Genomic DNA, 14397 nt, shown 5'->3' with positions numbered 1-14397 from the left:
TTTTTGTTTTACAAAAGCCGCCCACCCCTCTTTTCCCATACAATTTTTTTGTTACTTATTTTAACTTATTGATCTCCGAATTTGCCCGCGGATCCCCTCTTTTTTTTTACGATTACCTTTAAGAATTATATGGAGACACAATACATAGACAAAAAAAAAAAAAAAAAAAAAACCCATGAGGACATTCAATTCAAGACGTAAAAAAGATATAAAGAGGACTAGTTTTATTTGTTCTCTTTCTTTTTTTTTTCTCTCTCTCTTTTTTTTTTTATATATTTTCTTTTGTACAAAAATCACCCCACTCCCCCATTTCCTCTTCCCCCCCCCCCTACTCTCTCTCTCTCTCTTTTATTTTAATATATACACACAGTGAATGAATCAATCAGGCAAGGGTGTATTTTCTGTATTTAAACAAGACGTAGGCAGCATCAGTCGACACACACCATCTTATTGTCGTTGGACAGAAGCAGAAGATAAATTACTTTTGGAAGCAGTGGATCTTTACGGATCTCATAAATGGTCTCTTATTGCCAGTCATGTTCCCAACCGTACACCTGTCCAATGCTCTACCCGTTGGCTAGGTGCCTTGAAGTAACTATAGAAACCACCCCTCTCTCTATCTTTAAATTTAATTATAACTTACACCATCATTTTCAATTACCTATAGCACCCATGTACAGAAGGGTCGTTGGTCCAAGGAAGAAGATGATATCCTCACTGCTTCTGTTGACAAGTATCTCAGTAAAAAGTCATCACAACAAGACACACTCTCTTGGAGTAAAATAGCACAAAAGATCCCTAATCGTACTGGTATTCAATGTCAAGCACGTTGGACAGAAGCATTGGATCCCTCAGTACGAAAGGGTCGTTGGAAGAAAGACGAAGATGACAAGTTACAATCCGCCGTCAAAAAATTCGGTTGTTGTTGGATTCGTGTCGCTGAATCGATTCCAGGCAGAACACAACGTCAAAGTAGAACACGATGGAATCAAATCCAAAGCAAGATTCATAAAAAACTTAAACCTAGTCCTCCTTCTTGTCAAAAGAAAAAACCTACTAAAAAGTTAAAAGAACTTTGTCAAAATACCACAGATCATGAAGCCATCGAGACTTTATCCGCTTCGCCTATACGATTAGGAGTCCCTTATATCTTATTAAGTCAAAAGATGTCGATTGAACCCACCAAATCCATTACTATTCCACACGATATTATATCGCCACTGGCATCCCCTACTTCAACACTCTCCTCCTATGATACATTTCATACCACCACCACCACCACCATTCACAAGGAAAACGATGAAGAAGAAGAAGAAGAAGAGGAAGAAGACGATGATTACTGTACCTCACCCGACTCCTTTTCTTCCTTCAGTCAAATCACAGACACTGTTTCTCCCTTGTCTGCTATGGATGCTACACGCATCTTGGATGACCTTGATCTTTCCTACTCTTCCTTCATTCATGACCATGATTCCATACCCAACCTATTCTCCACACAATATCATCCCTCTATGAACCAATTCGATTTTTCCCTTTTTGATTTACAGCACAATTCACTCAGTCTTTCCTAGTATTTTAGATCATTTTAATAAATTATATATATATATGTACACATAAAACTGATATGTAGACTTTACTATATACGATTCAATCAAGTGTGTCACACATCCCTTGAACGTTATCCTTCATTCTCCTTTTTTTTTTTTTAACAAAAAAGAATTACGTTTGATGGACGCTCAATAGACGCTTTTGCCCTCCCCTCTTTCTTTTTTTCTAAGCAGTAATTTAACACTTTAATGAAAATAAATAGCTGAGCGTGGGAGCTACCCGAATATCGTTTTTTTTTTTGGCGGGAAAAGAAAAATAGACATGTCATTGATTTACTTGTTGGGGGGTGGGTATGATTTTGATTGTGAAAAAGGAAAAATAACTAAAAGTAGTATTTAATCATGTTGGAACTTCATTTGACAAGGTTTTCCGTTTTTTTTTTTTTTTATCCCAGCAATGCATCATCTCTTACCCGACTCTCTCTTTCTCTTTCTACTCTTGATAGGTGACGTTTATCCAGGTAAAACAAGACGGGTAACTATAACTCTATCCATTCTTTTTCTTATTTGAGGCATTTTTTTTTTTTTTTTTTGGTAAAAAAAAAAAAAAAAAAAAAAAAAAAATATATACATCATTTTTTTTTTAGCGAAAAAAGATAGATTATCTCTGGATGCGTTTGAAAGAGATACACGAAAAAAAAAAGGTTATCTTTTGATGAAAACAATCTCTTGTTAATCGATAAAGCTTTTTTTTTTTTTTTTTTTTTTTTTTTCCACAAAAAAAAAAAAAAAAAAAAAAAAATCGTCGCGTCTGTGCCTCCACGGTTGTTTTTATTTCATCAATAAAGTTTGGATGACGATGATCTTGAGAAAGTAATTGAAGCAATGGAAAGTCATATTGGTTTTTTTTTTCTTCTATTTATCATTTAAAAAAAAAAAATACGTAATCTCCTCTCTAAAACTACTAATTTTTTTTTTTCGTTCGGGTAAACGATGCTTTCATAACCCTTTTTTTTTTTAAAAAAAAAAGTAATGAACAGAATAGTAAAATGCATCCCAATAGCTTGGTAAAATCACATCACTCTCAAACCAATAAATCAAATATAATGCAAAAAAAAAAAAAAAAAAAAACTCTTGTTTTTCTACCTTCTTCCCATAGTGATCACCAATATAAATATAGACCCGTTGACATTGAGCAAATATGCATTTCAAACGCCTATCGTAAGTTTTGTAGAACCCCATATGATAAATATGTCATTGCGATGCGTTCCCCCTCCTCTCTCTTTCTCTCGTTGTACTTACCTTTAAATACCCGCCTCATTTATATAGAGCAATTTTTTTTTTTTTTTTTTTTACGGCAAAAGGTGTACTACATTATTAAAAAAATATAAATAGAATCATCCTCTCTACTTCACTCTTTCCTCCGAACAAATGATTACATAGGATTTACTCATCCAATTGGAAGGGAGGAGGGATACAAAAAAAAAACGTCTGGTTTTACTTCCCCCTCGCAAATATAAAAAAGATAAAGAAAGATAAGCGCCTTGTGTTTTTTAAATCTCCGATCTATTTTGTGGGGGGTGTATCGGAGATTGAAATAAAGTGCGGGGATGGGGGGAGGAGGCTTTTTGTTTTTTTGTGTGATCCACGGCGTCCACTTTCACCTCTTTTTTTTTTTCCCAGACGGACTGTGCCATCTTCATCATGTTGCATTGACATGTCTTTGCCAGACGGACTGTGTCATCTTCATCATGTTGCATTGACTTGTCTTTGCCACAGTGTTTACCATCTACAAGAACACTGATTGCCACATATATTATGTTGGCTCTTGTCGCACACTTTTTAAGGCAGTGCATTCATCTTTAATGACTTTCCCTCTCTTCATTAAAAAAAAAAAAAAAAAAAAAACGTCATAATAGTGTACCAGCATGTGTTGCTTTAACCAATAAATTCTGTAAGGACGTTCTGTAAAATATACTTTAGAATTACAAGTAGTTATTTTCCGTTTCAAATGATTTTCCTTGACACACAGCTGTCAAAAAAGGGAAGCTTTTTTATTGTAAGACGTGTCATCATTACTAAGGTGGAGACAGCTTTCCCCCACCATCCACACTCATTTAATTTGTTTTTTTTTTTAATAATGTATGCTGTGTCAGCTCTATTTTCAAGCTAGATGATGGTAATTACTAGCTCTATTTCCAAGCTAGATGATGGTTACAAGTAGCTATATTTACAAGTTAGATGATGAATGCTAGTTGCTGATTTTTATGTATTTTCCTACTGTTGGATATTGCGTACAAATTACATAAGCCTTTTGTAATTCGATATAGGATCCCCCCGTAAAAACGGTGCTTGTGTACTTGTCTCTCGTAATATGGACCAGTCAGAAACGCCTGAATATTTTATCTATTATTGGTAACTAAACCTTTTTTTATTTATTTTTTTAAACAACAGTTGTGATTTGTCAAACATGAATAGTCTACCAGTCTCAATTCCATGTACTTTTGGTTTACCCCAGGTATATATTTTGCCCTTTGTGTCGATTTTCTTTTTAGAAAAGGTTTTTTCCTTTTGCATAATCAACTTCATATACAATCCCGAACATTTTTTTTTTTTTTATTTTTCTGTAAAAAGACAATTCCGACTTTGGGGGTTTTAAAAGTCACCCACTAGGGGAGACAGGGACGATAAACGAATCGGACGCTTCCCGTAGAGAAGAGAGGCTTTTTATGATTTGTTTGTAAACGGAGATTTAAATATCCAGTTTTTTTTTTGATACAAAAAGAGAGAAAGTGATACGGGAAAGGGGAGGCAAAAAAAAACAAAAAAAGGTTTTTCTACATCTTCTATCAAATGCATAATCCACAATCAAAAATGGTCTCATTTACTTTTGTGTGTGTGTTGCGTGAGTGCAAAAAGATCGAGAGAGCATTTATTTATGCACAGCACAAGTCCAAACTTTTTTTTTCCCAGAAGTTTAAAATTAATAAAATAAATTACCATCGATCAAAAAACTTTTGAATCATATATAAAAACGCCTCACAAATATGCACGATCCGATAAACAATATTTTTTTTTAAACGTAATGCAAAAACTGAAAAAGGATCGAGAATAGAATAATCTCGATACAGTGCTAAAAAGGTAATAATCATAATAGAACCATATATAGAAATAATCACATTATCCACACTTTTTCTTAAACAAAAGAAACCCGAGAATTGTAGATTATCATTTTTATTATTATTAGTAATACTAGAGAAAAAGGGGAGAGGGGCATAGAGAGAGAGAGAGAGAGAGAGAGGGGCATATATATATATTAGTGTATACGTAAAATAAAAAAAAAAAAAAAAAAGAGGGAAATTAGGGTATAAATGCATGATGACACAAAGGGATCTTCATTTGTTGATCAAAGTGATCAACATCACCATCCGTTCGCGTACAGAATCGGTGCTCAAAACTGACATTTTCTCTTCAAATGTCAAGGGTAAAATATGAGCTCCCCACCACACCATCGCCTCACGATTTCCCTGTTGCACATACCAATCGTATTGCATTATCCATCTTTCGTTTTCTGAAACATATTTCCATACCATCATACAAAACTGTGCATACATATCTTCCACGCTTTGACTCAAAGGTAGTTTAGTGTGTTGTTTTTTAAATGTTGGGGTAGGAGGCGGTGAACTAGGCTTCTTACTAAAATCCATAGCCCATGTCTTTCGATACACCGAACCAGGACAACTAGAAGCAGCTACATAGTGATGATTGGGTGCTGAACTACTGATTCGCATCGAACAAGGTCTAGGCCGACTTACTTTACGTGTGGGTGTAGATTGAGTGGTAATCACATGCGATGGCTTCGACCATGGTTGTAAAAGAGGTAGTGGTGCAGATACTACATCGTCTAACCGTGTCACCTCACCGGTATAACATCCGTCTTCAAATCGTAATCCTCCAATCCCAAGACGGAACAATCCGTTGCCTTGCACGACCGAATGACGAAGATCTTGCATATGTTCTACTCCATTGATCTGTAGCATAAGTCCGTGTTGATAGAATTCTTGTCCGTTAGAAAAGATACAAATGGCATAGTGTTTCTGATGTGACCTCATCGCCATTCGTTTTAATAAGGAGAGTCTATCTTGTGTAATATGAATGTGTAATGTTGGCCGGGAATTGACAGTCTCTGATCGTAAGATGTTGATTAGAGATATATTTAGACTGGTTTCAGGCTGTAGCTTGAATAGAGATACGTTTTCTATAGTGTATTCTAACGGATTACGTCACAATGAAGTCGAAGTTTCTGATATATGTCTAAGTTTAATCCCTTTTGAGTCAAACTGGCTTATCCTGCGCTTTATTCTGAAAAGGCTAATAACGACCAAAAATTATAAAATGGAAAGAACTATTGTTTTATTATTGCTGTGTAATTCGTTAATAAACTCAATTGAGTTACACAAAAGATCTTTTAGCTAAGCTCAAATTCTTCACAAGGATCCTACTTAAGGAGAGCTAGGTACGACGCCTCTTCTTCAGTATTAAGGAATTTGAACCAGGGTTTTCTTCAACTCCTCCTGTACGGTCTTCACCTAATTCAGCTTCTGCTACTTCTTGTGGTTCACCTTCTACAACCCATTTTCGATATAACCAGTTATCTTTCGGTCTTTGTAGAAACAGTTTGATGTCATTAGCATGGACGGGGCTTGCAACCATAAGATGCCCATCCGAAATCACATACACGTTATTAGGTAATTTTCTTTCAATACGGTACGGTCCAATCCACTTGCTACCCAATTTCCCTTTGCTTATATCTCCTACTGTATGATTGAGTACCATTACTTGGTCACCTAATCTAAATGATCGAACGGACACTCTTTTAGCATCATCATAGTTTCTAGCTTGAGTTTCTTTGATAACCACTTGTCGCTTTACAGCTTCTGATAACACTGAATCATTCAATTTAATAATTTCTTCCAATCTTTCTTCCAACTCTAACATTTCATAATCGATTTCTTCATCTACGCCTTCTTCGATATTATTAATCATGGTTTGATCCTGTATTTTAGTTGTGTTCATTCTACTTCCGGTCTCCATCAACAGAACATCTTCACCTAAGTCCTTGATTTCTAGACAATCCGCAATTCCTCTGGGTTGCCGACCATGCAAAAGGAAAAATGGTGTGAATCCGTGTCCTCCATATACGCTGGTCCTGACGACATAACTAGCTGCTGATAACCAAGTAACCCAACTTCCGGGATATTGTGCACAGATCTTCTTTAACAATAATTTAAGGGTTTGGATTACTCTTTCAACCTTTCCTTGTCTCTGAGAATGGTTTGATGGACCTAACGCTAGCTTGATCCCATATTTAGACACCATTCTATCGACTATGACATTAACAAAATGCGTGCCTCCATCACTATACACAGTTGATGGGATACCGAATCTGCAGATCCATTCGTATAATCCAATGACGGCTATATCTGCCTGTGCTGTTACGCATGGGTGACATTCTACCCAACCGGTGAACATATCTATCAATACAAGTACATAGCTAAAGCTTCCAAAAGACTGTACGTTAGGCAATACACAAAAATCCATCATTATTTCGGTCATAGGTCCGTTTAGTGGTGCAGGTATAGACATCATAGGTACCACTGGCGCATTTTTAAGAGAATGGGCTTGACATATGTGGCATGTTTTAACGTATAACCGTATATCCTCGTAGTAATTAGGCCAGTAAAATTTTCGACTGACGTTGGTAAAAGTTCGAGCTATTCCGGCATGCCCTGAGAGCCAATGATCATGTATATTTTCTATTACTTTTCTGACTTCCGCTTCTTTAACTAAGATTCTGTCACCATATTTCTCGTCCTTCTTTCTGTAAATACGATCGTTCTCTCCGATGTAATAATATCTAGCCATGGCTCGTATTGCATTCCTTTCCTTTAGCTGGATATTTTCTCCAAAGGTTAAAGTGTTCAAAAACTGATACAGACATCGATAGCGCTCCTCCGATATTCCATGGAAAACGTCATCGTTAATCCCTCCACTTATGACATTATACACAGGTAAGTAATTATCTGTAATAATTTCTTCAGAAGTAGGCATTTCCATTAAACCTTCCTGATCAAACGGCATTCTAGATAGGCTGTCTGCATTCCCGTTTTGAGCCCCCGGACGATAATACACCGAAAAGTCTAATTCCATCACACTAAGCAACCATTTCACTACCCTCGGATTGGACTCCTCCTTGATTTTCATTAAATGCCTGAGAGATTGGTGATCTGTGATGACCTTGCATTTATTACCTAACAAATAATACCTATAGAATTTCAAGAAGTAGACTATAGCCAATAGTTCCAACTCCCATATTGCCATTGTTGTTTTTTCTATACCTATCAATGCCCGACTTCCATAATAGATAGGATGTAGGATGTTACCATCATCTTCATCAGCCTGAGTCAATATTCCAGATATAGCCTTCTTACTGCTATCACAATACAGAACAAATTCACGGTCGAATCTTGGGTGTGCTAGAACAGGCTCGCTACTCATCATTTCCTTGCATTTATCGAATCCCTTTTGCGCCTCTTCGTCCCAATTAAATTTGACGTTTTTCTTTAACAGTTTAGTCATCCCGCTAGTAACCTCAGAAAGCTTTGGAAAGAATCTTCGATAATATTGGATGCCTCCTAAAAAGGTTCTCAATTCCGACACATTCCTAGGTCGAGGCCATGACATATATCGCTCTACTTTGGAGTTATCCATCCTGAATCCATTAATTCCACACATGTATCCCAATATCTTCAGTTCCTGGTATCCGAACTTGCATTTCTTTAACGACATGGATAGACCCACTCTTTCAGCCATACACAAAATTTTGTCTAGTTGCTGTACATGCTTCTCAAAATCTGAACTGTATACCACACCATCATCCACGTACATCATGAAGTAGTCAAAGAGTGCTTCCGAAAACGTCCGGTCCATACATCTCTGCCACCAAGCTACACTCGAATGCAATCCCATAGGCATTACGCACCATTGATAAATTCCTAGAGGGGTAATAAACGCTGTATACTTTCTTGAATCCTTATGTACCGGTAATTGCCAAAATCCTTTTAATGCATCCATGATAGAGAAATATTTAGCCTTGCCTAATTGGGTGAACAACATATTAATATCAGGTAATGGGTAAGGGTCTTTCATTGTCACCGCATTTAGATTCTTATAGTCAATGCATAACCGATATAGATCCTTGGTTTTAAGCCCTGGAGCAGTAGAAGTATATCCTACAACATTTCCATCTTCTAGTATAGCCTGTTTTCTTCTCTTGGTATCACCGACTCCAAATTTCTGTCCAATAAGATGTTCCATGTTATCTTCTTCTAATGAATCTTCAGCCTCTTCAATGAAATCTTGGATAGTGGTGTTGTAAATTTTACTACCAGGCACTTTCTTGACATTGGACAGCGAATTTTTATTGTCTGATATTACAAATGGCTTGGCTTTTCCTTTGAATTGTATCTTCTTCTTCTTATGTCTCTTTTCTATATCCGAAGGGATCAACACCGTTCCAGCAGCCCATTCACTATTGGGGTCCGCAGCCTCGATTTTTCCAGTGCGCAATAACTCCTGTAGTGTTTCTTTAAGCCATAATTGAGCGTCATGTGGCACAATGTACGCACGAGATCGTTGTGGTTTCGCATCAGGTTTCAAGTCAATAATGTAAGGGTCAGTATTTAATGTTTTTATTTCCTTAAGTGAACTAACAAATACGCTCTTATGCTTATGTAACACATTTAAAATCTCCCTTTTTTGCTCGGGCATTAATTCGGGGTTGATGTCAAAATCACCGCAATCTATTTCTTCAATAACAGGTTTTTGCTCGGTTTGCTTGACATTGTTGACCTTCTTTACACTGTCATTTTTATTGGACCATTCGCAGACAACAGACGTAACATAAGACTGCATGTTGTGGTAATAGTTATTCTTGCTGATAGCTTCGGCAGGTAGATAAACGGGTGCGGTGGAAACGGAAGGCATAGCTTGGTCGCGTGGGTTTTCCATCATTTCTGCCAGATACTCTTGAATAACCTCTACCTCGGTAACTACATTTTTTTTTGTCTTGATACTCTCCATTGATAATTTATCGTCGCCAGCAGGAGTAATTATTCCGATAGCATCACCTTTCTTTATCATTACCTTTTTATTAGTTGCATTAGCAATAACTGTTTCTGCTACTCTGGTGGTATGGATAATTGTCGGGCACAACATTACGCCATTTACTGCACTGGCATATGCAGGAACAAGCATGTGCACCATCTTAGTATTATCTAAGACTGTAGGTTCCGCGTATCTGAGAGCTGCGATGCTAATCTCCCAAGGATCCAGAATCAAGTCCTCATTCAACTTCACTATTTTGTCACCACTCTCCCCACCTGATAATACTATCTGCATTATTCTATTGCTATTACCCAATTTTGACGCCGTAGGATTTATTCCAGTTCCCTCGTGCGTATCGATAATAATTTGCTCTACTACCACTTCACTGTCGTCTTCATCTAAGATTTCGAAAATCAATTCCTTACGAGATACATCTAACATGGCGTGTGCTCCTTCGAAAAAATCAATACCCAAAATCAGGGGGAAGTTATCTAGATCTGCTACGATAAACGTATGGCTGACTTCTAATTCCACAGAAAACAAAATAGCAACATTTCGTATTAACCCCATGGCGCTTTCCTTAGCCCTTCCTGCAAAACTCAACGATAGTCCAGGCACTTTTTCGATACGATTTTCCCATTGTAACTCCTTGACTACTTCATACGGAATAATAGAGGCATTTGCACCAGGGTCCAATAGCGCATCGTAATCTCCTTCACCTATAGACATTTGAACCACTTGGAGTTCAGTACCACTAGCACCCGGATTGTTACGATCTGTGAATGATTTTGTGAAAATCTGATTTCTTTGTACAACATTATGGATATTATTGTCTACTTTCCTTACGGGATTGACATCAGCTAGCGTCGCCGTAGCTAACGATGATGAAGCATCGCTGGGAGTGGCCAATGTCGGTGGCACTATTGTTCCACTAGTAACATTACTAACAGATTTATTACTAGCAAAACCTAAAGCTTCTTTCGCTTGTTGATTGTGAGATGGACACAAGAAAAGGAATTCCGCCAAAGGAAGGGTCACCGTCAAGGACCTCAAGTATTCCGCAGTGTTGAATTTTTGGTCCAGTTTACCTTCTTTGTTGATCAATAAGGGATGTTTCTTAGTAGCTTTGTTTACTTGAGATGGCCGTGGTAATCCTTGAGCTAATGCTTCCTTGTCTAACAACGCTATCTCCTTCTTTCTAGCACGTGCTTTAGCTAGTTGGATAGCTCGTCGTGCACGTTTCTGAGTCTCCCATTCTTCAGCGGATAACATATCAACGTCTTGTTGCTCAGTTTCTCCGTTTACTGCATTTATAATATTTGTAGGATTTTGTTCACTGGTTAAGGTGATATTTAAAATTGGGACACCGTTACCTACTGGCGGTGTCCTTCCCGAAAATCCTGGTTTTGTGCTTGAGTTTTTCTTGGCTTTCTACATCCACTAGCTGTGTGATTCTCATCACCACAGTTACCACACGAGGACGGACAGTTTCTTTGTATATGGCCTTCTTCATTGCAGTTGTAACATACTCGAGATGAAAAGGATCCAGAGTTAGTGTTGCCGGTCACTGAGGATCGTGGAACTTTCAAGGTATCACCATTGCCTTGAGCTTGTTGATTAGCTACTTCTTGAGAATTACCATTGGATTCTTGCACTCTTCCATTATTGTTACGGGGAGCGTAAGTGGGCTTTCTAACATTCTCACTACTAGATACATTGTTAATCTGTAACATATTCATGTTTTGTTGTAGCTGAAAAAGCTCCCATTGCTGCTTGATGGTGTGTAATTGTGCGGTGTTTACGTTATAAATATCAAATCCATTACTGTTACTAGCGGTACCATAGGATGTATTACTTCCAAAGCCGTTGTTCATCAAAGGGGCCAACGAGACACGTAACTCTTCTCTCATAATCCAATCTGCTTGAGCTAATTGGGCTCTCAAATCTTCTAATGAAGTAGGTGCCGCACGTAAGTTCCTTTGAGTTACCAAATTTAAATTTTGTACCACATCTGCAACTAAAGTACTCTCTTCGTAATTCTCTGTTTTGTTAAACTTCTTGAATAGATTTACTTTTTCTTTAATATAATTAACTGCATCTTCATTAGGGCCTTGCACTCTTCTATTGAAAGCCATTCTAAGCCTGTACTTGGTGGCGTTAGTTAAAAAGTGATTGACGAACATGTACACAAAGGATCCTTCTTGATCTTCGGAGCCATAAGCAATGTCTGACCAACTCGTTCTGCGAAACCATGATAAGGCAGTATCTCGTAAGTGAGATCCAATCACAGCGATTTTCTCTTTGTCCTGAGCACTAGTAAGAGAAGAGAATGTGGGTAGATAGGATATTTGTTCTAAGAAGTCATAAATACTTTCACTTGTATCTAGATATTCTCCACTGAAGGGGATAATCATAGAACCTTGTACACTATTAGTTAAATAAACAGGCATTGGACCTGGATACATCATAGGCATGGGTTGAGGGTACATTCCATACATTGTCGGGTTACTCATAAACTGATTGTTCATGTTGTAAACTTGGGTTGGGGATGCTTGGTTAGTGAGATTTTGTTGTTGAACCTGTTGTAGGAACTGTTGAAACTGTTGTTGTTGTTGCATAATATTTAAGACGAGCGGTTGTATTTTTTTACGAAAGGATTGTTATTATTTAAGTCAAAGCGCCCAGCTACTCCACCATGTAATGTTGGCCGGGAATTGACAGTCTCTGATCGTAAGATGTTGATTAGAGATATATTTAGACTGGTTTCAGGCTGTAGCTTGAATAGAGATACGTTTTCTATAGTGTATTCTAACGGATTACGTCACAATGAAGTCGAAGTTTCTGATATATGTCTAAGTTTAATCCCTTTTGAGTCAAACTGGCTTATCCTGCGCTTTATTCTGAAAAGGCTAATAACGACCAAAAATTATAAAATGGAAAGAACTATTGTTTTATTATTGCTGTGTAATTCGTTAATAAACTCAATTGAGTTACACAAAAGATCTTTTAGCTAAGCTCAAATTCTTCACAAATGAGACAATGTTGAGTTGGAAAGCCAACTGCTCCCGTGATTTGAATGATAGGAATTGATTCTGGTGATTCGTTCAATAAGGTATGGTTTAAATAATTTAACCATCCCGAAACAAGTTGGTTTATTTTACCAATACGATCTAGTTGCGTTCGACAATAAGGACAGTTACGTGAAGGTAAATCTGTCATACTACGAATTAAACATTCCTTGCAAAATGTATGTCCACATTGCGTTGTAATAGGTTCCGTTAATGTAGATAAACAAATAGAACAGTCGAAAAGTGGTAGATAGTCGCTTTTATCTTGGGTTGGATCAAATCGTGACAGAATATCTTCTAATAATCGGGTGGTGGTGCGCTCTCTTTCGTCTATGGAATGGGTGCGTAGGCATGAAAAGGAAAGGCATTGAGATGGTGTGGTAGGTAGACATCTTCGGCATAGAGTAAATCCACATGTTAAAGTGATAGGTTCATGAATACGTCCGTCGCATTTCTTACAATGAGTTAATGAGTGTAATTGATTGGGGGGTGATATAGGCACATGTTGTAATGCATGAGATGATTTGTATTGATGAATGACTGCTCTACCGACATTTTGGTTCTTATTGTTTTCGGTGTCTATCAAATGAATAATTTTTTTTTTTTAGTCCCTCTCTCTCTCTCTCTCTCTCTCTCGCTCGCGTTACTCATAAAGCAATTTTATTACATGAAAAATTCATATCATTCGGATAGGGTTCAGTAAACATATTAAAATAAAATAAAAAGAAGGGAAAGAATATGATACAGAAAAAAGAAGAAGAAGAAAAAAAAAAAAAGTAGAACATTTTATAATTAAAAATAATTCCAAACTCCCTTTTTTTTCGATCGATTGTTTAAAACGAATTATTGCCACTGTCGCCTGGTAACCCACTTTTTATTTACTTTTTGAAAATGATTATTTCGATCGATCTATTTTGTGGAATTCAAATAATCTATTAGACCCATCACCTGAACTTCTTTACCCGTATACACAGGATGGAGTTGTCGTTCAATATAACTTGTAAAAGTACTATGAGGTGTACCCAAAAATGTATGTCCATGAGCAGATATCATAGCATCTACCATCGGAATTAAATATGACTCTAATTTCACCCTTTCTTCTACCACCTGCAACTGCTTGATATCGTCCAATTCGTTCATGAAATCTGAAAGGATAAATGTGCAGGGGAACACCTTGAAGATCTTGCGTAAAAGTGGATGGTTTCTTGGATCCGGTGCATCTGTTGCTATGTAGACTACTGTGCTTCTAAATCGATGCGTGACGTCATCTCCCGCTTGACATTTCAGTCGACTCGCAATATTCGGATCTTTATCCTCAATATGTCGATTGTTACCCGCTTCGATTGGTTTAGCATGATTGGCAGATTCATCCACCACAGGATGGAAACTTCTTAATTTAATTTCATATTCAGTGGATTCTGTGCGATCCATTTCATGTTGTTCAACTCCGCCTTCATAGGCCTCCACTTGCTCCACAGACAAATCTGTAAATTGATCTACCAATTGATGAAAGATATCATCTACCAAGATCGACGCACGTAACTTGAAAATACCATCTCCCACACGTACATGCATTCCCACAAACTGGTTCGGTCCACCCAATTGACTCACAATTC

General features: G+C 37.3%; 4 protein-coding genes across 4 annotated transcripts; 1 reads left to right on the top strand and 3 right to left on the bottom strand.

Annotated features, from left to right (window-relative positions):
• Positions 1-373: 373 nt before the first annotated feature.
• Positions 374-998, top strand: EV154DRAFT_422897 (Homeodomain-like protein; the record flags this gene model as incomplete). Its single annotated transcript, XM_051596112.1, has 2 exons — positions 374-591; positions 668-998. Coding segments are annotated over 2 exons (549 nt in total), but the record flags the coding sequence as incomplete, so codon positions are not given.
• A 3944-nt stretch (positions 999-4942) lies between these two features.
• EV154DRAFT_591179 (uncharacterized protein) lies at positions 4943-5665 on the bottom strand (the record flags this gene model as incomplete). The annotated part of the gene is made up of 1 exon (XM_051606894.1): positions 4943-5665. The coding sequence occupies one exon, from the start codon at positions 5663-5665 to the stop codon at positions 4943-4945; it is 723 nt and encodes a 240-aa protein (XP_051456323.1).
• A 7008-nt stretch (positions 5666-12673) lies between these two features.
• EV154DRAFT_512792 (uncharacterized protein) lies at positions 12674-13625 on the bottom strand. The gene is made up of 2 exons (XM_051601962.1): positions 13449-13625; positions 12674-13360 (listed from the first exon to the last, which is right to left on the bottom strand). Exons 1-2 carry the CDS (start codon positions 13564-13566, stop codon positions 12720-12722), a joined length of 759 nt encoding a protein of 252 aa, XP_051456322.1. The 5' UTR covers positions 13567-13625; the 3' UTR covers positions 12674-12719.
• On the bottom strand, positions 13430-14397 carry EV154DRAFT_265313 (uncharacterized protein). The gene has a single exon (XM_051594676.1). The coding sequence runs from the start codon at positions 14354-14356 to the stop codon at positions 13691-13693; it is 666 nt and encodes a 221-aa protein (XP_051456321.1). The 5' UTR covers positions 14357-14397; the 3' UTR covers positions 13430-13690.

The sequence above is a fragment of the Mucor mucedo genome (assembly GCF_025094135.1).
Source record: "Mucor mucedo strain NRRL 3635 chromosome Unknown EV154scaffold_62, whole genome shotgun sequence".
Classification (NCBI taxonomy): Eukaryota; Fungi; Mucoromycota; class Mucoromycetes; order Mucorales; family Mucoraceae; genus Mucor; species Mucor mucedo.
The sequence above is the reverse complement of the archived record's forward strand: the minus strand, read 5'-3'. Positions and strand labels throughout refer to the sequence as shown.